This window comes from Lepidochelys kempii, chromosome 1, assembly GCF_965140265.1.
Source record: "Lepidochelys kempii isolate rLepKem1 chromosome 1, rLepKem1.hap2, whole genome shotgun sequence".
Taxonomy (NCBI): Eukaryota; Metazoa; Chordata; order Testudines; family Cheloniidae; genus Lepidochelys; species Lepidochelys kempii.
Window position 1 is genome coordinate 250,501,071 of NC_133256.1, and position 25,959 is coordinate 250,527,029.

At 41.9% G+C, this 25,959-nt stretch overlaps 2 protein-coding genes across 11 annotated transcripts in view; both read right to left on the reverse strand.

Annotated features, from left to right (window-relative positions):
* Window positions 1-25,959, reverse strand: part of PAH (phenylalanine hydroxylase) — a 140,328-nt gene that overhangs the window by 103,958 nt on the left and 10,411 nt on the right. For 4 of the 10 annotated variants that reach the window (XM_073323631.1, XM_073323614.1, XM_073323604.1 and 1 more), the window contains exon 1: window positions 5,950-6,030. The exons of the other annotated variants lie outside the window; for them this stretch is intronic. The gene's annotated coding sequence lies outside the window, so the exon portion shown is untranslated. Of the gene's footprint in view, window positions 1-5,949; window positions 6,031-25,959 lie in introns of those variants that run through there. 10 annotated transcript variants of the gene reach the window in all.
* LOC140908181 (uncharacterized) lies at window positions 9,157-17,747 on the reverse strand. Its single transcript, XM_073335147.1, has 3 exons — window positions 17,516-17,747; window positions 15,503-17,016; window positions 9,157-9,235 (listed from the first exon to the last, which is right to left on the reverse strand). Exons 2-3 carry the CDS (start codon window positions 16,981-16,983, stop codon window positions 9,157-9,159), a joined length of 1,560 nt encoding a protein of 519 aa, XP_073191248.1. The 5' UTR covers window positions 16,984-17,016; window positions 17,516-17,747.

Consider the following 25,959-nt stretch of genomic DNA (forward strand, 5'->3'; position numbering starts at 1 on the left):
AGGGGGTTTGGGGGTCATAGACTGTATAGGTCCTGGTTAGGGTCTTTGCTTTGTGATGGGACCTGGCACCAAAATGAATTAAATAACAGGCTTAAGGACTATTGAGGGAGGGCTGAATGCAAATCAAAGATAAGTAGAAGTTTTCTTTCCTAAAAGGGGAATGATTTTTTTTCTTACCTCCCCCTTTCCATATCTGCACAGGCAAGGTCTGCATGTTAAACATGATTTAGCAGGCATTATTCTGGGAGTCTTTTCATCAGGTTTCTGCAGTGATTGCCTATCTTGGCCTATGATTAATGATCTGCTGTGCAATTTGGAGGCTATAATGACTCAACAATCCACACACAAACTATATAGTCACATTCCTTTTGCAGATTTGCCAAGCTGTTACCAAGGGGCCCACAACTGAGCAGGATTGTTAGCGAGATAGCTAAGCATTTCGGCAAATGCCATTCTGCCCTTATCTTGCTGAGAAGTGCGTCGGGCAGCAGGCTCATTTACAAAATTCAAAGCCCAGATTTCAGTGGTTCCTTTTTAAAAAAAAATCTGGACTGAAATAATCATTAAAAAGGCTGGTAAGAAAAGAGCCCGGTATATGGCCTTGCAGTGATTATGCAGACAAAATACTTTCTTTGTTTCCAAATTTTGAATCTGATTAATTGAGGCCTAATGCTATTAATACAATTTGAAAGAGAAAAGTTAAGCTTCAGCAACCCTTGGCATAAACAAAATCTGAAAAACTAAGCAGATTTTGAAACACAAACCTAATCTTAAATTTAGTTTTGCTATATTAATACGTTAGTATGATTTCATTATACCTTCCACTTGTATCTGCAGCCAGTGAAAAAACTACCTATGAAACAGCCCTGTCACAAGCAGTTTAATTCAAACAGTGATCCTGATGAGGATTACTTTTTAAAAATCCCATTTCACAACAGCAGATCTGTGGTTTGGATGTTGTTTTCTGGGGGGAAGGGGGAATTTAAAAAGGAAAAGAAGAAGTGGAGACAGAGTTGAAGATGAACACCACTTTTCAGGAGGACTTTAGTTACCTTACAAAAAAGAATTACAGGTCGATTTACTTTTTATGCATCACTGCTTCAATAAGTAATTCCTAAATGCAACCTAAATAACTGAGCAGAAATTCAAACAGTTGTGTTGATAGTCTGTTGCAATGACATTTACTTAAATGATTCATTCCATTTTAATTTTCTTTTTTGCCTGACTTGAGGGGAGGGGAATTGGAAAGTCATATAGCATATCTATCTTGCTACATCATACTATCATTATTATTTATTATGAAAGTGCCTAGAAGCTCTAATCAATTATGGGGCCCCATTGTACTAGGCATTGCACACACAGAGAACACAAAGAGAGGCCTTGCCCCAAAGAGCTGCAATTTCAGGCCCTGATTCTGAAAAGCATCCCTATTCAGGACAGCATTTAAGCACATGCTTAAATTCCACTGAAATCAACTAGATTTAAGCACATGCGTACGTGCTGGGGATGGATTTAATCAACACTTAAGTGCTTTTCTCAATCAAGATCTAAGTTAAGTACGTTACACTATGAGGTAGATTGTTGCACAGGTAAGGGTGGGACATTTCAAAGTGCTTAGACATTGGCCTAATTCTGCTCTCATTGAAGTCAGTGATGAAACTCTCACTGATTTCAAAGCTAGTGCTTTGGAAAATCCCATCCTTAAAGAAACCTTTTCTGTACAGTAGATTTATTTACTTAGAAGACATTAACAACTAAATTCAATCGTGTCTGTAAATCTTCCCAAGTGAAATGTTATCCAAAAAGAGCAAAAGATTATTTTTATTTTGTCGGTAGATTGTTAGCAAACACAAACTGCATCCACATTGCCTCCCTGAACTAATTGTTTCACCAAATGTGTCTAAATAGGAACTTTAAATTATAAAAAATGTATAAATTGTCTCCTCTTATTGCTCATTTTTGGAATCTTTTTTGGTGCCATCACAGTTTTAAATGGTGGGAAGAACTGCCATGTCATACATTCATTCATCCAGATACCACTGTGATCAGCACAAAATATAGACTGATTAGATGACTGTTTGCATCCACCTATTTTCTCTTGTCTTATTCTGAGATTGTAAGCTTTTTGGGGCAGGGACCATGTCTTTCTTCTGTGCTGGTATAGCACCTTGTACAATGGGGCCTTGCTCATTGCCCGGGGCTCCTCAGCACTACTGTAATACAAATAATACATAAATAATCATTGATTAGCTAAGAACATTCCTCTTGCAACATTCTCTTGCATTCATGGAGGAAGAAATTGGAAACCCTCCTGTGAAGGGATATACAAGCAAAATATAATTCACTCTTTCTTCCCACAGGGTACATTTTATAGTGGAATTCACCCCGTGCTGAGAGCCAACACAAGGTGTATGCACCTTTGAAGTCCTTACACACACTTTAGCGAGTTCTGCCCATAGCTTCATAATTTTAAGAAAGATTTTTGGAACAAAAAAGCTCTTCTGTGAGATTATTGTTAGGGGAACAGCAATGATAGAGTAGCTGTGCATTTAAATCTAATGGTGTATGAAAAATCAAATGTACATGCATTTCACATAAACGAAAGGGGAATATGGCAGCTCTGTACAGAGGAAAGATTTTAACTATGAAATACGGTAGAATCTCTGTAGGGTCATAGAAGTTCACAGAAGAATAAATATTAACAAATCCTTCCTTACTTTTGTTTGTCAATGGTGCCAGATCAACATCCCTATATAATATAGTCTTCTATCCCTCGAAATGATACAAATATGGGCAGCAATAGTGCAAAGTTTCCAAACTGCCAGCATTCCTCAATTTTGACCAGCCTTGTGAGAGGGTGATGTAATTCACCTTCCCCATCCATTGGCTTCTCTACTGAGAAAAATTCATGTTGAATGTGGCAGTGGGTTTTGTGATGTGGACAACTGTCTACTAGGCATTGGGCTGAGACCACTAACCTTATTTCACTTAGGACATCAAATGGTCATCACTGATCTGGGGCTAGATTTGAACTGGTGCTTCGAGATGAAAGTTACCAAGATTTTCAAAAGTGATTTTGAATGCCTCCATTTGGGGTGCCCTCCCTGAGACACGATAAAGAGGCCTGATTTTCAGAAAGCAGATGCTCAACACTTTCTGAAAATCAGGCTCCTTTAAGGTGTCTCACATTGAGCACCCAAAAATGGAGGCATCCCAGGTCGCTAGTCACTTTTGAAAATCTTGGTTGTAGAGCTCTGTATCTCATTAATGGTCACCTGAACCACTCAGTCCCATACTTGGCTGAAATTTATGGGAACCACATAGATCTTTAGATTGCAATGGAAATTGTATGGGAAAAAGTTGTCATATGAGATTTGTGGGACTTCCTTGGTTCCAGTCAAGCTGGATAGTATAAGAACATGTTATCTTGAAGTATTTTGACATTTTAATCTCTAGCTAAAAATGGAGATTACAAATGGAAATTACAGGGAGGCATACGGGGGCGGGGGGGGGGGGGAGTTATCAGGTTCCTCCATACCTCAGAAGAGGTTCAGTTTGGGTTCAATACAAATGTGGTTAGAAATTATTTTATATGGACAGACTGGCCCATCCTTATCAAGAACAATCAGTCCAAAGGGTTGATTATAATACAAGACCTCAAATACAATACCTTGTAGGAAAACTAGATTTAGTGATCTCTGACAAAAGAGGGATTGTGTGTGTATTCTGTGCAATGTTCAAATATAGAGGGATGGCCAACGATGAAACCATTGTGGGGAAGGGCCAGGGGATTCCTGTCTGGGAAAATATTTTGAAAATAATTTAATGTTTTCTGATACATTCTAAAAGCAAAATGATTCCTCTTTGAAACTTGGTGCCTTGACACCAAGGTGTTGGGCTCAGCACAGAGAGAGAGAAATTAGGTAGAAGTACTATATCTTTAAGAATGAGGGGTTGTTTGGCAATATTCCTCAGTTGGGAAGGGAGCGAGTGTATGAGTTTCACCATAGGCCAGGAAATCTGCCCTACAACCGGTATAGTCACTGGGGCTTATATAAAGTGGTTGCCATGAAAGGGTCACCATTTGCCAACACTTAGCAGACATTAAATATCTGAGATACCTGAGCATTTCTCTATACTTGGTATAGGAAGTAACTGTACTGACTGTTGGCAAATGTTGACTTCTCAATTGCAACCACTGTTTGACTGAAATAGCTTACAAATAATGAGTATATAATTTCCAAAGAATAAACAGGACTGACTGCCTCCACTTCTAAGAAATCCTGTCCAAAAATCACTGTGTTTATAAGAACGACTCTCCATGGAATCTCCATGGTCTGTACTTTTCAATTGTCATTTGCCCACTTAATCAAAGACTTAGAAAAGGTATTTGGCCAAGATTTGTAAAAACAGGAGCTCAAAGTTAGGCTGCCGAATCCATACTTATGCACCTAAATACACAGAAGTTCTGGAGTGCTCATCCATTTTGGAAATTACGTCACTTATTTAAAAAGAAAGAGGAGTACTTGTGGCACCTTAGAAACTAACAAATTTATTTGAGCATAAGCTTTCGTGAGCTGAAACCCACTTCATCAGATGCATGCCTATTTATTTAGATGCATGCATACTTATTTAGATGCCAAAGCATGGATTTACAACCCTAATTTTAGGTATCCATTTTTAAAACGTTGGCCATTCATTTAAAATTATTTTTGAATTTTTAACCACAAAAAGCACATTATACCTTGCCAGAAGCTGAAGTAGAGTCAACAAGAACCTACAGGATATTTCTACAGTGGTCTGTAGTTTCCACACATGTTGTGGCCTTTCGGAGTGACTTCAGAAGAAATGCTGATTGTACTCTAGGATTTAGGATCTCACACTTATATTGTATTTTACTCTCCATGGTACAATAATGTACTGTAAATATAGGCATGTATGGCAGGTACTACATTCAAATGGCTTTAATAGTGATTGTGTGGCTACCTTCCTATGCTCCAAGTTGTGAATATTCCACTGTGTTTGGTCACTGCTCCTCATTCTTATCATTTGCATCAAGCACCATAACCAAAAGGTTAACAGAATGAACAGCCAGATCTAAATCATACTATTTCTTAGAGGTTTCAGAGTAACAGCCGTGTTAGTCTGTATTCGCAAAAAGAAAAGGAGTACTTGTGGCACCTTAGAGACTAACCAATTTATTTGAGCATGAGCTTTCGTGAGCTACAGCTCACTTCATCGGATGCATACCGTGGAAACTGCACTTCATCGGATGCATACCGTGGAAACTGCCTACTTCATCGGATGCATACCGTGGAAACTGCCTACTTCATCGGATGCATACCGTGGAAACAGTTTCCACGGTATGCATCCGATGAAGTGAGCTGTAGCTCACGAAAGCTCATGCTCAAATAAATTGTTTATTTCTTAGAGTTAACCACAGAAAAATGTCTGGTTTATGACACCTCAACTCAATTGTTTTGTGGAACTCAAGATCTAGGTTTCCAATGATACCAAGTGAGGGATAATGGTCCCACAAATTGTTAATATCTACTCTTCCAGATGTGAACTTCATTAATTTAATCTAACACATCTTGAGAGATAATAATACACATATTTTCAATTACCACAATTATTTAAACAGCCCTGATCTTGCACTTAATAAAACCATTTACATTCACTCTAATGTCAAGCTCCGCAGGATAGTATGTTAATGCCAGAAACATGACATCTTCTAATTACTGCACTTCTATAAAATAGAAGCAAAAATGACTTGGTAAAGACTGAGCAGAGAGCGGAGCTTACACTAGAAACAGGCAGAGATGCAGACCCACAGAGACAAAGCTGCACACAGGCAGACAGTACACTTACCTGCAGATACACACGCATGCATGATTGAAAACACCCCCACACTTCTATGTATAGGCTATCACATAACATCCTTGTTACCTTTTGGGAGGGTCACACCAGCCTTGACTGAGAGTTAAACAGACACTGATAGCTTCCTGAAGTATAGGTCATAGGAGAGAATTATCATGTCACGGCTCTTATAAGCCTTAGCATCTTTGCAAGACTGAAGCAGCTGAACCAAGAGAGAAAAGGGCTACAGTCCAAAACTGCATATGAAGGGAATGGTGGATGTGCAATGTGTCCAGTGTTTCTGTCAAAACAGGAGACACCTCTGACCTCTGTGATCTATTCTGACAAGAAAGAGAGCAGTATGAAGCAACATCAGTACTTCCTTGTCTAAGAGAAGCCATACTGCACTTGGCGCAGACAGACTGCAAAGCATTGGCCAGATTTTGCTTTCAGGTGTTTTACTGAATTTCTGAATTCCCCGATGGTGCTGGAGATTCTGATGCTCAAGGGTTGCATGTTGGTCATGTGTCTTCCACTTTTATTTTGGTGGACAGTTCAACTCCGAGGTTCCCGTGTGGCAGCTTAGAAACAAAGGGAGTGATTTTCAAAAGCACAAGCGGGGGTCAGGCCCCTAACACCCAGTGAAAGCCAATCTGCTCTTTGTGTGTTTGAATACCTCCCCTCAAGTAAATAACAATATAAACACAAACATTTGTTGCCTAATAAACTATAAAATACATAAGTAATGAGTTTTGCCATTGATTTGAATAGGATGAGGATTTGGCTCTGTAGTAATAATAGCAGACTGAGTTGAGATGGGATGAGGTGCCTCAGAATGGGATACACAAAAGCCAGCATGCTAGGGAGTACCTTGCATAAACTAGCTAAGGGGAGGTGTCGAGCTAAACCCCCCACCCTTGGTCAGAGGTAGATGCCTAAATCTAGGCTACAGAGACGTACACTCCTCTGCTTAGGATTCTCAGCTGCAAACCCTCTCTTGGCATTAGGTGCCATTTTAGCAATACACTGGGGTGGTGGGACAAGGAGTTCCTCCTAACTTTTAGCTCAGTGGTTAGGGTACTCCTGACCCCCAGTTCAAGTCCCCCTTCCCCCTGAGGTGAGAAAGGATTTGAACTGGGCATCGGTACCTTTCAGGTGAGTGTGCTAACCACCAGACTATAGAGCTCTTGAGCATGCACTCTCTCTTCCTCCCTCCCTCTTCCCATCCCAGTGGATAATTAATAAAAGAATCTTTGGGCCAAAGAGAAGCAGGCAGAAACATAGGCACCCGGGGAGCTTTTACCACACAATTTTGGCACCGAGTGACTTCAGGCACCTAGAGGGGTTCGGGGCAGCTGAATGGGGGCTTTGTGAATCCCAGTGGGGCCTGATTATGGGATTTAGGCACCTGTGGCAGTTAGGTGCCTAAGTCTTTTTGTGAATCTAATCCCGAGTCTTTAGTGGAGAATCATTTCCTCACCTTCCATCTGGGCAAAATAACAGCAAATGCCAGCAAAACAGATCTTTAGGATGCAGACAGCCCCCAAAGAAACAGGAAATATTTAGGTGATCTAATCTACTGTTGATATGTTTTAGAGAGCTAGGGCCTTTCTGTCAGGTGGTGGGAACTGAGTTTGGGAGGCCATTCCATACACAGGAACTACATGAAAGAATCAAAAAATCAGGAGTGAGACAGGCAAATTAAAGGGGCGTTGGGGTGAGCAACACTGTCAAAGCTACGTCGGTGTTGAGGGATGCAATCAGAAACATGATCTGAGATACAGGCTGGTGCATAGTTGCACCGGGCCTGGGAGATGATGAAGAGAGTTTTAGATTTGATATAATGGGCAAGGGCAAGCCAGCAGAAGGCCTCAAAATAGAGCGTATCATGGTTTGATTGATAGATGAGGAAGATAGCTTTGGTTGCTGTATTATGGATAGATTGGAGGGAACCGCCTGGGTATTAGCCATGCCAGGGAGGAGGCCATTATAGTCAACAAAGGATGGGATGATGACAAGAGCATGGACAAGTGTTTTAGCCCCTAGGACAGAAGGGCACATCTGAATGTTTGAAATGTGGTGGAGAAAAGATGGGGCGAGATTTAGTAACAACCTGATGCGTGAGGAGTCAGACGATTATCCCAAGGTGGCTGGCCTGAAGGACAGGAAAGATGGCGATGCAATCAACAATAGGGGAGAAGAAGAGAAGCAGAGAGGGTGTGTGAAGAACAAAGGAGAGCTGAGTTTTGCCATATTTAATGTGAGCAGACGGCCTTGGGGATATGATGTCAGACAGATAATTAGACAAAGGGTTGTGGGCAGAAGGGAACAGCACAGCTGTGGATTTGCAAGTCACCAGCATAGAGATGACAGTGGAAATTATCATGGGAGAAGGTGTTGGGGACAAAGAGAAGGGGCCAGGGCATAGCCCAGGATTCCCTCAGAGACAGAGTGAGCAGGAGGACTCACCAAAGGAGAAGAGCAGTCAGAGGTAGGAAGAAAACCACAAGAGGAGGATGCCACAACACTGTGATAAACTCTTACAGAGTTCTGCTAGTTTGGGACAGCATCATGTTCCATTATATTAGTGCATCCACTGTTGATGATTAGGTATGTACTGTAGTTTGGTGCTGGATCCTAAAAGGGTAAAGAGGGCAGCTGAGATTTACGCATAGTGACAGACAGGTTATAGGCGGCGATAATGGAGCACAATCATAGAAGATGTATACAGTGTGGAAGATCAGAATACTCTCTGAGTGACGTATTGGCCTTGAAAACTAAAAGATCTTCAGGGAAAATGGGTATCTACATGCAAATACAAAGGTTCAGATTAGCATCCCAAACACATGGCCTGATCCTACACCATTGAAGTGAGTAGGAAATTCACCATTGGCTTCACTGGGATTGAGTTTGTGCCCACAGCCATAACTATTTAGGCTGGGAGTTTAAAGGAGTTAGATGCTTAAGTCCCATGGAAATTAAATGATATTTGAGTGCCTAAGTCCCGTAGGTTTCTTTGAAAATCCCAGCCTTAAGTATATTTTTCTATTATCTCTTGATCACCGATGATTATGTTACGTCCTAGTCATACCAATCAGTAAGTAATATTATGGTAGTTTCCGAAAGCCCCAGTTGGGATTGCCGCCCCATTGTGCTGGCTGCTGTATAAATATAGAAAAGAGACAATTCCTGCCCTGATGGGTTTGCAGTCTGAAGACAATATTTATTTGCTTGTATGTTGCATTCCCATCTCCTAGCCGTAGTAATGTGTGTTTGCCCCTTTGGGGAAGTAATGCTTTAAATTCCACCGTTTGACTTTAAATCACATCCCTCTGCAGCTGCATGCACCTGTCGAATCACAACCACAGAAACATGTCTGTTGCAGAAAGAAAAAAAAAAAGCAAAAATATATTCCCTCTCCCCCGTAGATTTTGCATCTCCCATCATTCTTCTTAATAGTCATTTGCCATTGGTCAGTCTGCTGATCAGGGCAGTTCATACAACCACTTGGCCAAACTCACAAAAGTCAAAATCAGTCTTAAAATAATGAAGCAATCTCTCATATAAAAAGGGTCCACAATGTAAGGCATTTCCAAAGACTGCTTCACCCAATATTTCCCCCACCCCGCAGCCCAGTATTCAATATGAAGTTATAGAAGGGAATAGGGATGGAAAGAAAAGAAGTGTGTGGGGTGGGGGGGGGGGGAAGGGAGTTGAGACTTTTTAATTGCAATTGTTTGGGTTGCTGCTCCAAGGTAAATGACAAGAAATGGAAAAACACCCCCAACACACATATTTCAACTAAAGCAAACGCTTGGGGTTATTTTTCCCCTGTGTCTGTTTGAAGCGTATTCTCCTGAGTTGACAAGCACGTGTTTTGGAGACCATTGAAAAGTTTCTGCCATAAATAGAGGAGGCAGCTTGGCTTAAGTGTTGCTAGGGAATACCTGGCAACAAGCAACAATAGCCCTTTTAGAGAGCCCAGGGCAAACAGTGAGCGTGGTAATGGGGTGGGCCTTGAAGGAGGCTCCTTGCCCAAAGCCCCTCCACTCACACTGAGCCCTCAGCACTGGGCTGTGTTCCGGAAATTCCCTGCACAAAGCCCCCTATTCAATAGGAGGTGGGCCAATGCATGTGCTTTTTTGAGGGGGGGGCGCTGATGAGGGAGGGTGCTTTCTTGCCAAAAAAAAAAAATCCAAACTTTTTTTTTTTTTTTGCAAAGTCTCAGAGAGGCACAGAAAGTGCTAAGTTTGTAAAAGAAGCTGAAAAGGTTCAGAAAAGGAGCATAAAGGAGCCAGGGAATGCCCCGTGAATTTTGAACAGAGAGCAGAAAAGGGACCCTAAAAAGCAATTAGTGATGCTGCTTGTCACTGAAGAGGGAGCATGAAGGGGGGTGGGGGAGATGCAAGAGGAAGAGGGCAGCTCCAATCATTTAGTAAAGTAGTAGAGAGAGAGGCAGAGGCAGAGAGAGCGAGAGATTGACGCCTTCTGGAATTTTTATAGTGAAAGAGGACACACAAATAGCAATGCACAGTGACTAAGAACTGGAGGAATTGTTGAATCTTGAACCTGGAGGCACATGCCAAACTGGGGGGCTCGGCTTCATCAACACCCCACACACACACACACACACACCTCCCCAGTGCATTTCTGCAAAGCTTGTGAAGCAACTAGACCAGACAAGGTTTCAACTGCTTTCCTTCTCAGCCTCTCTCTCTTCTGCCTACCCTCTAGATTGCAAACCCAGTGACTGGGCTGTTCGGTGAAGTGTGGGTGTGTGTGGAGGGACAGGGAGGGAAGGGGAATATAGAAAATGCCCTCCCAATAAAACCTTCATTTCAGTTTCCACTTCTTCTCCCAACATGTCACCCAATTTCATGAGTCATACATAAAATAGAATTTGGCCATACAGTCTTTGTGAAAAATAATATAATACGGCCTACTCATTAGCTTGAGAGTTGTAAAAATATAGCTGTCTAGATTGGGACTGAATAGCTATCACCTTAATGGATTGTCAGAAATCTGCTGGCAGCGGAAGGAGGTCAGACAGTCCTCCTCTATCTTTTGTTCTAGACATCATTTAAGATCAGCCGTAGTTCATTAGAATTGGACAGTAATATTCTTAATCCCGCAGTGTGGAGGCCCCAGACACACATCTAGCCTGGGTCATCAGTGGTTTAGCTTTCGCTGCTTCGATCCTGATGGATTGTACATTTGTGAACAGTCTGATTTATGTTTCACAGAGTGACAAAAAACTTTTCATGAATGAATTTTTTTATGAAAAATATTGAATTGCTACAAACAAAAGTAACCACTAAAGGGGGAGGGAAGTAGCTCATATTTACAGAATGCATCCTTGTGTTATTGCTGCTTTACAGAGAGAGAGGAAGGAAGCTGCAGGCATTAGCATTATGTCTTGGAGACCTGCGTGTAAGTCCCTGCTCTGTCACAGACTTCTTGTGTGACCTTGGGCAAGGCACTTGCCTCTCTGGCCTCAAGTTCCCATCTGTCAAAGAGGCATAAAAATCCATTCCTATCTCACAGGGGTTTTGAGAGGATAAATCCATTAAAGATTATGAGATGCTCAAATACTACAGTGGCCGTATAAGGAAATAAAATAGATAGATTAACTTAATTATGGCTTCCTAAAAGATGACTTGAACTTTGGTTTCTAACCTCAAAGAAACCTCATCTAAATTACAACCTTGAAATAGTCTTGTAAACCATACCATATTCCAGTGTGCCCTACTAGCTAGCACTTCAGACTGGGAGTCAAGGAAGCTGGGTTCTAGTTCAGGCTCTGCCATGTCAGTGCTCTGGGCCTCAGTTTCCCCATCTGTAAAATGGGGATAATGATAGTGCCAACCTTCATAAAGAATTTTGAGATCTACTGATGAAAAGTGCTCTACAAGAGCTTGCGATTATTATTATAATATGGAGACATCATATTATATTTTCCTTGGAGCAGATTGTGGCTGTTTATGTAGCTGCACAGAATGGTAATGGGATTAAGACACACTTCTTATCTCTGCACAGCCTTCCAGGACTTTAGGTCCAGTCATTTAGGGGTAAATAAATGCTACCTGATGCCCCTAATGCAGGACAAATTGTACCAGCACAATCTAGCCCTCTCTAATATATCCTCAATAATGGGTAAAGAAATGTAAAAGAATATTGTATTGAATTGATGACCTGAGAGCAGAACTGGATCATTTTATGGGCTTTCCCATAACTAATCAGAACTTCACATATCTCACTGCTGATCACTTAGTGACAAAGGTAAAATACTTTAACCTTCTGAGAGGTTACTCTAGTTTTTATGACTGAGATTTTCAGAGTTTGAGTGAGTTGTACACTCAGCTGCCTTAGGTTCCTTTGAAAATCCCAGGCTAAATAATTAGCTAGCTACTTATTTTTTTGCAAAAAATTGAGCTAGACACCTTTTTCCTGAAGAAATAGACTAGCACTCCTTTTTTAAAAAAAAATGCAATAAGAAGGTGGTAAATATACTAAAGTGAATGTAAAAACATTGAAGGATCACAACCAAAAGGCCAGAAAAGTGATCAGAAAAATACATGCCAGAATCTCAGCTAGTGTAAATCATTAGTGCTGCTTAGTTAATGAAGCCATAACTTACACCAGCTCTCAAAGAGCTGCAGCTTGAGAATCATGGAACCATAAAAGGCCAAGCCTCATAGAATCATAGAAATGTAGGGCTGGAAGGGACCTTGAGAGGTCGTCAAGTTGTGCACCCACCTGATAGTAATTTATTTGAGATAACAGTTCCCTAGTTTGCTTATGAGATTATCCTGTGGAATTGTGTCAAAAGCCGTACTAAAATCAAGACATGTCATGTGTACTGTTCCCCAGCATCCACTAGGCCAGTAACCCTGTCAGAGGAGGAAATAAGGGTGTTGTGGCATGATTTGTTCTTGACAAATCCATTCTGGCCAGTCTTTATATCCTTAATATCCTCTAGGTGCTTACAAATTCATTGTTTTAATAGTGTGTTCCAGTATCTTTCCAAGTATTGAAGTTAGGCTGACTGGTATACAATTCCCACAGTCCTCTTTGTTCCCCTTTTTAAAGATAGGTGCTACATTTGCCCTTTCCCCATCCTCTGGGACCTCACCCATCCTCCATGAGTTCTCAAAGATACTTGCTAACAATTCCAAGATTGCTTCCGCTAGTTTCTTAAGTACCCTGGGATCAGGCCCTGCCAACTTGAATACATCTAACTTATCCAAATATTCTTTAACCTGTTCTTTCCATATTTTGTCTTGTGTCTCTTCCCCCTTGTTAATATTGTGTTGAATACCTAGTCACCATTAACCTTTTTAGTGAAGACTGAAGCAAAATAGGCAAACTCTTCAGCCTTCTTGATGCCATTAGTTATTATGTCTCCTTCCCCATTATGTAGAGCACCTACACTTTCCTTCATCTTTCTCTTCCTCCTAATGTATTTAAAGAACCGCTTCCTATTCCCCTTCAGTTACAGCCATGCAAACCCACCTGTATCAATAAGGTTGGGTGAGTGCAAGTGAGAAAAGATTTGGCCTCCAGTGGGTAAAACACAGAAATTCACTGGAGTGAGTAAAAGGATTATAAAACCTTTCCATAAATTCAAGGTAATTGCCTTGACTTGTGCCTCTCATTGTATCAGGTCAGGGGCAGAAGGTCAAATCAACCATAACAGACAAACTGGTATCATTTCCCTTATGCTTAGCATAGAAAGTGAGACTTCTCTCATCAACTTTACTAGTTAATAAGGAGCATTGTTTGGATTAGTCAGATTCCTCACATTCCAATCTTGTACACTGTCTGCTTCAAAATTGCATACAGTTGTAATACTCTGAAATGTTTAGTAGCGTATTTTCAGTGCTGATTGCACTAAAGTAAATATAGAATTCCAATTAACACTAATGGAAATAGGGTGTCAAATCTGAAAATAAGCCACATTCTCCTTTCAATTACACCAGTGCAAGCCTCATTAACTAAGAGCAAAAAGAAGAGGACTTGTGGCACCTTAGAGACTAACCAATTTATTAGAGCATAAGCTTTCGTGAGCTACAGCTCACTTCTTCAGATGCATATCGTGGAAACTGCAGCAGGCTTTATATATACACAGAGAATATGAAACAATACCTATTCCCACCCCACTGTCCTGCTGGTAATAGCTTATCTAAAGTGATTTCCAGCACAAATCCAGGTTTTCTCACCCTCCACCCCCCAACACAAATTCACTCTCCTGCTGGTGATAGCCCATCCAAAGTGATAACTCTTTACACAATGTGCATGACAATTAAGCTGGGCTATTTCCTGCATAAATCCAGGTTCTCACATCCCCCCCACCCCCATACACACACAAACTCACTCTCCTGCTGGTAATAGCTCATCCAAACTGACCACTCTTCAAGTTAAAATCCAAGTTAAACCAGAACATCTGGGGGGGGGGGGTAGGAAAAAACAAGAGGAAACAGGCTACCTTGCATAATGACTTAGCCACTCCAAGTCTCTATTTAAGCCTAAATTAATAGTATCCAATTTGCAAATGAATTCCAATTCAGCAGTTTCTCACTGGAGTCTGGATTTGAAGTTTTTTTGTTTTAAGATAGCGACCTTCATGTCTGTGATCGCGTGACCAGAGAGATTGAAGTGTTCTCCGACTGGTTTATGAATGTTATAATTCTTGACATCTGATTTGTGTCCATTTATTCTTTTACGTAGAGACTGTCCAGTTTGACCAATGTACATGGCAGAGGGGCATTGCTGGCACATGATGGCATATATCACATTGGTGGATTTGCAGGTGAACGAGCCTCTGATAGTGTGGCTGATGTTATTAGGCCCTGTGATGGTGTCCCCTGAATAGATATGTGGGCACAGTTGGCAACGGGCTTTGTTGCAAGGATAAGTTCCTGGGTTAGTGGTTCTGTTGTGTGGTATGTGGTTGTTGGTGAGTATTTGCTTCAGGTTGCGGGGCTGTCTGTAGGCAAGGACTGGCCTGTCTCCCAAGATTTGTGAGAGTGTTGGGTCATCCTTTAGGATAGGTTGTAGATCCTTAATAATGTGTTGGAGGGGTTTTAGTTGGGGGCTGAAGGTGACGGCTAGTGGCGTTCTGTTATTTTCTTTGTTAGGCCTGTCCTGTAGTAGGTAACTTCTGGGAACTCTTCTGGCTCTATCAATCTGTTTCTTTACTTCTGCAGGTGGGTATTGTAGTTGTAAGAAAGCTTGACAGAGATCTTGTAGGTGTTTGTCTCTGTCTGAGGGGTTGGAGCAAATGCGGTTGTATCGCAGAGCTTGGCTGTAGACGATGGATCGTGTGGTGTGGTCAGGGTGAAAGCTGGAGGCATGCAGGTAGGAATAGCGGTCAGTAGGTTTCCGGTATAGGATGGTGTTTATGTGACCATTGTTTATTAGCACTGTAGTGTCCAGGAAGTGGATCTCTTGTGTGGACTGGACCAGGCTGAGGTTGGTGGTGGGATGGAAATTGTTGAAATCATGGTGGAATTCCTCAAGGGCTTCTTTTCCATGGGTCCAGATGATGAAGATGTCATCAATATAGCGCAAGTAGAGTAGGGGCTTTAGGGGACGAGAGCTGAGGAAGCGTTGTTCTAAATCAGCCATAAAAATGTTGGCATACTGTGGGGCCATGCGGGTACCCATAGCAGTGCCGCTGATCTGAAGGTATACATTGTCCCCAAATGTGAAGTAGTTATGGGTAAGGACAAAGTCACAAAGTTCAGCCACCAGGTTAGCCGTGACATTATCGGGGATAGTGTTCTTGACGGCTTGTAGTCCATCTTTGTGTGGAATGTTGGTGTAGAGGGCTTCTACATCCATAGTGGCCAGGATGGTGTTATCAGGAAGATCACCGATGGATTGTAGTTTCCTCAGGAAGTCAGTGGTGTCTCGAAGGTAGCTGGGAGTGCTGGTAGCGTAGGGCCTGAGGAGGGAGTCTACATAGCCAGACAATCCTGCTGTCAGGGTGCCAATGCCTGAGATGATGGGGCGCCCAGGATTTCCAGGTTTATGGATCTTGGGTAGTAGATAGAATATCCCAGGTCGGGGTTCCAGGGGTGTGTCTGTGCGGATTTGATCTTGTGCTTTTTCAGGAAGTTTCTTGAGCAAATGCTGTAGTTGCTTTTGGTAACTCTCAGTGGGATCAGAGGGTAATGGCTTGTAGAAACTCGTGTTGGAGAGCTGCCGAGCAGCCTCTTGTTCATATTCCGACCTATTCATGACGACAACAGCACCTCCTTTGTCAGCCTTTTTGATTATGATGTCAGAGTTGTTTCTGAGGCTGTGGATGGCATTGCGTTCCGCATGGCTGAGGTTATGGGGCAAGTGATGCTGCTTTTCCACAATTTCAGCCCGTGCACGTCGGCGGAAGCACTCTATGTAGAAGTCCAGTCTGCTGTTTCGACCTTCAGGAGGAGTCCACCTAGAATCCCTCTTTCTGTAGTGTTGGTTGGGAGACCTCTGTGGATTAGTATGCTGTTCAGAGGTATTTTGGAAATATTCCTTGAGTCGGAGACGTCGAAAATAGGATTCTAGGTCACCACAGAACTGTATCATGTTCGTGGGGGTGGAGGGGCAGAAGGAGAGGCCCCGAGATAGAACAGCTCCTTCTGCTGGGCTGAGAGTATAGTTGGATAGGTTAACAATATTGCTAGGTGGGTTGAGGGAACCATTGCTGTGGCCCCTTGTAGCATGTAGTAGTTTAGAAAGTTTAGTGTCCTTTTTCTTTTGTAGAGAAGCAAAGTGTGCGTTGTAAATGGCTTGTCTAGTTTTAGTAAAATCCAGCCACGAGGAAGTTTGTGTGGAAGGTTGGTTTTTTATGAGAGTATCCATTTTTGAGAGCTCATTCTTAATCTTTCCCTGTTTGCTGTAGAGGATGTTGATCAGGTGATTCCGCAGTTTCTTTGAGAGCGTGTGGCATAAGCTGTCAGCATAGTCTGTGTGGTATGTAGATTGTAATGGATTTTTTACCTTCAGTCCTTTTGGTACGATGTCCATCTGTTTGCATTTGGAAAGGAAGATGATGTCTGTCTGTATCTGTACAAGTTTTTTCATGCAGTTGATAGATTTCCACTCCATACGGCTAAATGCAGTGCCTTGCATAATGACAGGTTTCAGAGTAACAGCCGTGTTAGTCTGTATTCGCAAAAAGAAAAGGAGGACTTGTGGCACCTTAGAGACTAACCAATTTATTAGAGCATAAGCTTTCGTGAGCTACAGCTCACTTCTTCAGATGCATATCGTGGAAACTGCAGCAGGCTTTATATATACACAGAGAATATGAAACAATACCTATTCCCACCCCACTGTCCTGCTGGTAATAGCTTATCTAAAGTGATTTCCAGCACAAATCCAGGTTTTCTCACCCTCCACCCCCCCACACAAATTCACTCTCCTGCTGGTGATAGCCCATCCAAAGTGATAACTCTTTACACAATGTGCATGACAATTAAGCTGGGCTATTTCCTGCATAAATCCAGGTTCTCACATCCCCCCCACCCCCATACACACACAAACTCACTCTCCTGCTGGTAATAGCTCATCCAAACTGACCACTCTTCAAGTTAAAATCCAAGTTAAACCAGAACATCTGGGGGGGGGGGGGGGTAGGAAAAAACAAGAGGAAACAGGCTACCTTGCATAATGACTTAGCCACTCCAAGTCTCTATTTAAGCCTAAATTAATAGTATCCAATTTGCAAATGAATTCCAATTCAGCAGTTTCTCGCTGGAGTCTGGATTTGAAGTTTTTTTGTTTTAAGATAGCGACCTTCATGTCTGTGATCGCGTGACCAGAGAGATTGAAGTGTTCTCCGACTGGTTTATGAATGTTATAATTCTTGACATCTGATTTGTGTCCATTTATTCTTTTACGTAGAGACTGTCCAGTTTGACCAATGTACATGGCAGAGGGGCATTGCTGGCACATGATGGCATATATCACATTGGTGGATGTGCAGGTGAACGAGCCTCTGATAGTGTGCTGGAAATCACTTTAGATAAGCTATTACCAGCAGGACAGTGGGGTGGGAATAGGTATTGTTTCATATTCTCTGTGTATATATAAAGCCTGCTGCAGTTTCCACGATATGCATCTGAAGAAGTGAGCTGTAGCTCACGAAAGCTTATGCTCTAATAAATTGGTTAGTCTCTAAGGTGCCACAAGTCCTCCTTTTCTTTTTGCGAATACAGACTAACACGGCTGTTACTCTGAAACCTAACTAAGAGCAGAATCTGATCCACAGAGTTCAGTGAAATGGTACTAGATCAGACTTTGTCCTTTTTCATGTGAACAGAGTGGAATAAAAAATGTTTGGTTTAAGATTTACTGTAAAAAAGAAGCTATCATAGAACAGAGAGGATTTTAAAAAAAAATTAATCAAAGAGGGTTGTGCTGGGTCCTAATCCAATGTCCACTGAAGTCAATGGAAAGACTCGCTGGACTTGAATGAATTTTGAACCAGATCCCGAATTCAGAATAAAAGTGGTGGGGTAGAGTCTCTGCTCCTACCCATTCCATGTATGCCACTCAGGCAGTGCAAAGGGAGCCAACACTTCCTGTGACTCCTCTACTGGGTACATCTTGGGTGTAGGGGAGTCCTCAGCAGGCAGAGTGCCCCTGCACCTGACTCCTCTGTCTCCTTCCCCACAGAGCTTGGTTCAGGGGTATATCCCTGGGTAGAATGGTGTGGGGTGAGGGAACAGCCAGTACAATGTGCTCCTGCTGTCCTCCAGTGGCAAATGGTCCCTAAGGGGCTATTAGCCAGCTGGTGAAATTAGAGCAGCCGGTCAGCTGCTCTAACTTGTGTTAGGACTGGGGCAGAGAATCAGGGAGCCTTAATGAACCCCCTGGCAGTCTCCCTGAGAGCAGCAAAGAATCTTCCTCTATGTCCATAAATGTAAGAAATCAAGAAGACAACTCTAAGCTGTCACACTGTCCTATGAATAACACGTGTATGTTTCGGGTTGTGGAGAGCACTGTAATTAAGACAGAGAAGGAAGCTTAGACCAGTTTGCTATTATTTGTTTACAGTTTGTACAGATCATTACTTCAACTTTCTGTGTATATATATTCTTCTAAGTTCTTTTAATCTTAAAAAATGGTTAAATAGGTCTCTTAAAAATCATACTTTCAGTACCATAGACAGCACACTGTACAGTAAATTTATTCCATTACCTTAGTTCCACAGGGGGAAAGTGAAAATATTATGGCAGAACAATAAATCTATCCATTCTGGGGCAGTACCCATATGACTGGAGAATAACTAATACTGTATCTATATTTAAGAAGCAGGAAAAAACGATCCAGGCAATACAAGTATGCAAGACTTCAGAACAAATTGTGATGGAAAGAATAATTAAATTCATGGAAGCAAACGATAATGGGGATGTAATGCAATGTGGGCTTACCAAGGGTAGATCATGCCAGACTAATCTGATTTCCTTCATTGAGAAAATAACTGATTTTTTAGTTAAGGGAAGTGTAGTAGATCTAAAGCATTTGACATGGTGTCACATGGGAAATTACTAGTTAAATTAGAGAAAATGGGGATCAGTACAAGAATGATAAGGTGGATAAGGAACTGGCTAAAGGGGAGAAGGCAACACCTTGTGCTGAATGAATTATCAGACTGGAAGGAGGTTACTACTGGAGTCTCAGAGTCTTAGAATTTAAGGCTAGAAGAGAGCACGAGATCTTCCAGTCTGACCTCCTGCATATCATAGGCCATCATCACCACCCAGCACTTGCACACTACACCCAACAATGGAAATTATACCATAGTATCACAGCCCAAAGGAGACTAGACTATGATGTACCACAGACAGAGAATAGGAGGGACCAATGTGCACCAGTACCCAAGGCCCCTGAAATGTCAGGGAAATGATTAAGTGAGATATACCCAGATGCTGCAGAGAAAGGCAAAAAAAAGAACTCCAACCCCAAACCAAAACCAAGGTCACTGCAAATCTGACCTTCAGGAAAATTTCTTCCCAACCCCACATATGGAGATCAGTTAGACCCTGAGCATGTCAGCAAGAACCAGCCAGCCAAACACCTGAGTGCAAAGGTTGCTGATAAAAATATTGAAATAAGTATTGAAATATATTGAATAAGTTTGGTCCCAAGACTGATCCATGAGGAACTTTGCTAGTTACCTCTTTCCAGTCTGATAATCCCCCCTACAGCAAGCACAATCCCTTGCCTTCTCCCTTTTTGCCAATTCCTTATCCTCCTTACAGTGCTTGTGCTGATCCTCATCTTCCTTAATTGAACTAATATTTTCCTATTTGATACTGCATCAAATGCTTTACTGAAGTCCAGGTGTATTAGGTCTACTGCACTTCCCTTACCTAAAAATCAGTTATTTTCTCAAAATAAATAGATCTACCTTTAGTAAAACCATGTTGCATTAAATCTCCTTCACCATTTACCATTATGAATTTAATTCTTCTTTCCTTCATATTTTACCCTAAAACCTTACCTACTACCTAATAGGTCTGTAATTGCCCAGATTACCTTTTTTCCCTTTCCTAAATACAGGTATGACATCAGCTATTCTCCAGTCAGATGGGTTCTTACCCCCCTCCTCTCCCCAATAGATAGATTTATTAAAAATCCTTGCTATTGGACTAGCAATCTCAAGTGCCAGTTCTTTTAATATTCTGGGATGCCAGTTATCCGGTCCCTCTGATTTGGGTGCATTAAGTGCTTTAAGATTTTCTTCCATCTCCGATGTGATCATTTCCATTTCTAGACACTCATTTCCATCAGTCATACTGCCTTCATGCACATCTTTCATATTATCATCGATATCGAAAACCGAGGCAAAGTATTCATTTTAATTTTTGCGCCAGACCTAGATTATCTTTAATCTCTTTCCCATCCTCACTGTATAGTGGCCCAATCTCATCCTTCCTTGGTCTCTTTTTATTTATAAAACTAAAAAACATCTTATTATTTATTTTAATTTCCTTGGCAAGAACTAATTCAGCTTGACTGTTAGTAATTCTCACTTTATTCCTACATTTTCTAACCCCCATGATGTAGTGTTCTTTGCTGATCAATCTCTTTTTCCATGCCCTCTACCTTCTCTGCTTACGCCTAGTAACCTTTTTGAGGTGATTATTCATCCAGCTGGGTCCCTTCAAGATTTTTATCCTTGGGTGGGATGCAAATATAGTTTTTTCTATAGTTGATATGAACAAATTCAAAGACTCCTCCATATTTAAGTCCCCCAGCTCTTCAGTCCAGCTGACTTCTTTAACTAGTTCCCTTAATTTCCCAAAGGCTGCCCTTTGGAAATCAACAACAATGGTTTATGACTTGGTTTTGATTATTCTTCCATTTAAATTAAATGGAGTCAACTTGTGATCACTCTCCCCAGGACAGCATTCTGTGCTGCTTCATCACAGCTGCAGCAGAGGCTAGTGCCAGGGTCAGGGTTACTACCCCATTTCCAGTAGCGATATCCATCGATAGCAAAGCCATCGTACAGGGAACTTGTAAGACCTCATTTGCAATACTGTGTACAATTACGGTCACCTATGTTCAAGAAAGATTTATTTAAACTGGAATGGGTACAGAGAAGAGCTACGAGGATGATTAAGGGAATGAAGGGCCTATCTTATGAGAGGAGACTAGATAATTTGATTTGTGTAGTCTTGCAGAAAGAAGGGTGAGAGGAGATATAGTTGCTCTCTATAAATACATTAAGGGGATAAATAACAGGGAGGGTGAAGAGCTATTTAAGCTAAAGGACAATGCTAGGACTAGAGCAAATGGGTATAAACTGGGCATGAACAAATTCAGGCTGGAAATTAGAAAGTTTCGAACCATCATAGAAATGAGGTTCTGGAACAGCTACCGAGTAGAATTTGACACTAGTTCCATCAGAGTTAAGATGCAAGCAAGTTTCTGATTTTAAAGCCAATTTTCAGATTCATACCCACACACCCACCCTCTCTCTGAAATAAAAGAGCCCTCCAATTTTTTTATCACATGAATACTTTCTGATTGCAGTTCTAGTAGTTCTGTTTGAAGCACACTGAAATGTTTGTTGCAACATGACAAAAAATTGCTTGAGAAATGTTATAGATACAATAATTTCCATCTAAAAATACACCATGCATAACCCCTGCTGTTCCCTTTTCGTCTTGCTTCAGATTAAGGCACTTTATAATGCCCTGAAATAGATAGTTAGGAAAATCATTTAGAAAATATTCTTATAACTAGGAACAGTGAGAGAGAAGAGGCTCATTTCTATAATGTACAAAAGGTCAGAAAGTAATAAACCTTCAACTCACCCCACACACCTCGCTGCATGGGAAAGAGACCTCAACATCTCTAAATCAGAAGACAACTGGAAAAAAATAAACTCTGATATTCATTCTAGGAAATGTTAGCAAAGACCTCATTTTGTACTTCCCAGCTAACTCTGCAATATAAGACCAGAGGCCAGACCCTTTCAGTGGCTCTGGTGGTGAACCAGGCCTGAAGGCTAGTGTAATGGGCTAGTTTGGGTTCCCACTACCGTAAGTGAGACAGATATACAAGTTCTAATCCCCTCCCCTCACTTTGCAGCCCATGGTGAAAGGGATGAGGTCAAGGAAAAAGACCTGAATGGAGGGCTGCTGCAATCTCCAGTTTGCATGCTATTACCCATCTCTTGGGGGCCATTACCAGCTGGCACCAGTTAGAGCAGCCTGAAGGCTGCCCTAGTTTATGCTGATGGTCAAACCAGCCCCAGGATTGCAGGGGGATAAAGGCAATGTAAGGCTACCCCCTTTGTTGCCTGTGTTGAGTTCTGCTCAGCTAGATTTGAGTATTGGGGCCCTTCTGGCTAATGAGCAGAGCGCACTCTGGAACTTGTATGTAAAGTGGGCAGAGGTGACTGGGGTTGCTGTGACAGGCAGCTTGCACCAAGGTGGGGGATTTTAAGCCCTTGTAATGAAAGTGCCCAAGAGCCAAACTCATCTGTGGAGAAATCTAGTAGAAATAAGCTAACAACATCCCAAATAAAAACACATAAGTGAATACGAGGCACGCTGTCCTTGGACAGAACAGGGAACCCTCCTTTCCCTTTCTCCACCTGCAAAGAACTGTAGTTCAGATCTCCAGTTGGCTGAATAACACTAGTAATTACACTGCAATCAACCGCAGAGCAGGGCGTCACTGGGAGGCATTTGGCAGTGTGCCAGGGGCCCTGTGAGCTTGAAAGCCCTGCACCTGAGCAGCATTAAACTGAGAGAAAGTTTGAATTATGATCAGAATTTTGTGGCTCAAATTTGAACTAAGTTTAATATCTTTGGAGTCCATTGTATTAAAAACGAAATGATTTATGTGTTGTGAGATTGTATGTAGCTTCTCCAGAAGGGGTGTGCTAACAGTTATCAGTCGTTTGAAGCTTTGCCCAGGAGAAGAGACCCATTGTTTGGCTGATTACCCCCACAGCTGCCCATCCCCTGCCCAGCAATTAATTCTGCCCAATTCAATCCTGTCCCTGCAGTTCCCACATCAGTTCTGCCTCCACCTCGTCCCCGCAGACTCCACTCAGTTCAGCCCCAATTCAGTGCCCCTCCCCAGCTTCACCTCAGCGTTTCCTGGTGTTCTTCACCTCCTCTCCCAGGCCTGGCAGGCTGCAGTGAGGTCCCCTCCTTGCTTCCAGGCTGGGGGACAGCTCTAGGAGCTTTTCTCCCCACTCTGTTCCCTCCCAGGCTGGGCAGAAAGACAGTTTCTGGCAGAGCTTGCACTAGAACTCATGCCTCCTGAGGCAGTCAAGGATCTTGCCCACAAGACCACCCTTCCTCTCCCCAGATTCTGGTTTGTGTGACATCTTTGTTACGCTGTTTCAAACAGAAATGAATGTGCACCAGTTTTCTTCAAGCAGCTGTCTTGTGATCTGATATTTTCTCACAGGGTTTTAAACTTCTTTACACATATCACAACATTGTGTCTTGAAAGATGTAATACGAAAATATGCAGTCACATGGCTTTGTGACTGGACTTTAATTTCAAACCTTTACGGATATGGTATGACGCTTAGGGCTAGATCACAGAGTTCCTGGGAGCCCTGAGTAAGAGGATTACACAGCTCCAGGAGCACAACAAGGAATGAACTGTGAGACAGTCACTGTCAGGTCCCTGACTCCTCTTTGCATCTGGAGGAAATGAGATAAACCATGGAGCAGCCTCCTGCTCCCTCCATATTGGCTGGCACATTGGGGTGGAGGGTGGGGTCCAGGTTCCATCCCTGCCTGCCCACATGCACAAGCAGAGTAGTGTCCCTGCACAGCCAGCTGCAGCCCAGAAGGCAAGAAGCCTGTGCAAAGGAGAAATGAAGCATCTTATGACCCCTCAGGCACCTGCGCAGGTCACCATTCGGTCCTTACTTAGTAAATATATTCCTGTTCTAATGAATTAGTGTTATAGTTCACGTGTAGAGACTGTGATGAACCCCTGACTAGGCTACCATGCACCTTAGAGGTTAATCTGTATAACCATACCTCCTTTTTTCAACAGCTTCTTTGGTTGTCTCTCTCCCCAGGGCAGCTGGGTGGCTGCAATTTGTGGCGATCATTACCAGGCAGAAGTCGAGACCGAGGAGTGTGGAGATCTAAGAGGGTGGGTCACAGTGTTGCCAAAGAAAAGCTCTTTCCAGCCAAAGACATTTGGCCTCAGAATCTGGCTACAAAAGAATACACGTAAGAAAGCTTTTCCTGTGCACTACCAAAACACACATGGAAAGTGAACCCTATTAGAATCAATACCCAATAAAGGAATAAGAGAAACTTCTAGTCATAAAATCTACGAGAAGAAAAATATAACTGTAGATAGAGCCCTGTGAAACTAATACACAGATGGGCAGAGATGGGGGTGAAAACTAATAGTGGTAAAAGAAAAAGAAAAACTTTAGTGCATTGAACACCATATCTTTAATAGTCTGCCACGCTACTTCTTCCTTTTTTGGAGTAATTTAGATAATAAAAAAGGCCGTCTTGGTGACCTAGATATACCATAGTACAGTATTCAAAAACACAGTTTCAAACCCCACTCACAATTAAGGGTGAACTCTTCTTTGATTTTAGCACTCCATTTGGAAGAGAGGTCTGGTCATAATTAGGCACTCACAGCCATCCACCAGTGTGCCTCTGTAGGAAAATAACTGTCTTTGTTCAATTATGAATCTGCATTTTCATGTGACTCTTCACTGAGTATTCTGAATGGCGAATGCTTTCTGATTAAGACAGCTAGCCCTCTCAAATGTCAAGAAAAAGGATGAATAGTAAATCTGAACCACTAATTCCCTTTGCAGGGCTTAACACATTCTGACAGAGTAAGATGGCTGTCTTATATACAAGTACTATGGGCTCATCATTTATTTAAGTGGGCAAAAATACCCCTTTTCTATCTAAGTACATTATTGAGATTCAAGCCCCACCTCTCTCTCAAAAAATTGCAGGAGATTATTCTGCAATTATATTAGACAGTCTTACTCATCAGTCATCATTTTGTATGAGCTTACCAACTCATCTTCAGTAAGAGTCTCCAAGTGGTGATCAATTGTTATGGGACACATATTCCAGCTCTAATTCTTGATGTACATAATAGAAAATAAAGGAGAATGAGAGGAGCCCACTATTACTGGAAATAGCCAAGCGTCAAAGACACAAACAGGAAAGACCCTTATGCCTCAGTATGACGGTCACATTACATTATATGCATCCGATGAAGTGAGCTGTAGCTCACGAAAGCTTATGCTCAAATAAATTTGTTTGTCTCTAAGGTGCCACAAGTCCTTCTTTTCTTTTTGCGAATACAGACTAACACGTCTGCTACTCTGAAACCTGACATTACATTTAGACTTGGTACAACTTAAATTTAGTTTTTACAATTTTGCCAGGGAATATAGCTGTTTATTATTTACGCTTTTTAAAATATTTTTATCAATTTGAATTTTTACAGTTGTGGGAAATTTGGGCAGGTCAGACAATTATTTAATGACAGTAGATGCTGAGATTCAAAAGGCTAAAGCTTTATAAATCATTGAAACACAAGTTGTCAGCATCACATGTCAAAATA

Bases quoted from the DNA above. Each gene is read 5' to 3' on its own strand.
- LOC140908181 (XM_073335147.1), bottom strand. From the start codon at position 16,983: ATGCAAGGCACTGCATTTAGCCGTATGGAGTGGAAATCTATCAACTGC. The intron at 9,236-15,502 runs GTATGCCAACAT...TTTCTGCAACAG, and splicing joins GGTACCCGCATGGCCCCACA to ACATGTTTCTGTGGTTGTGA.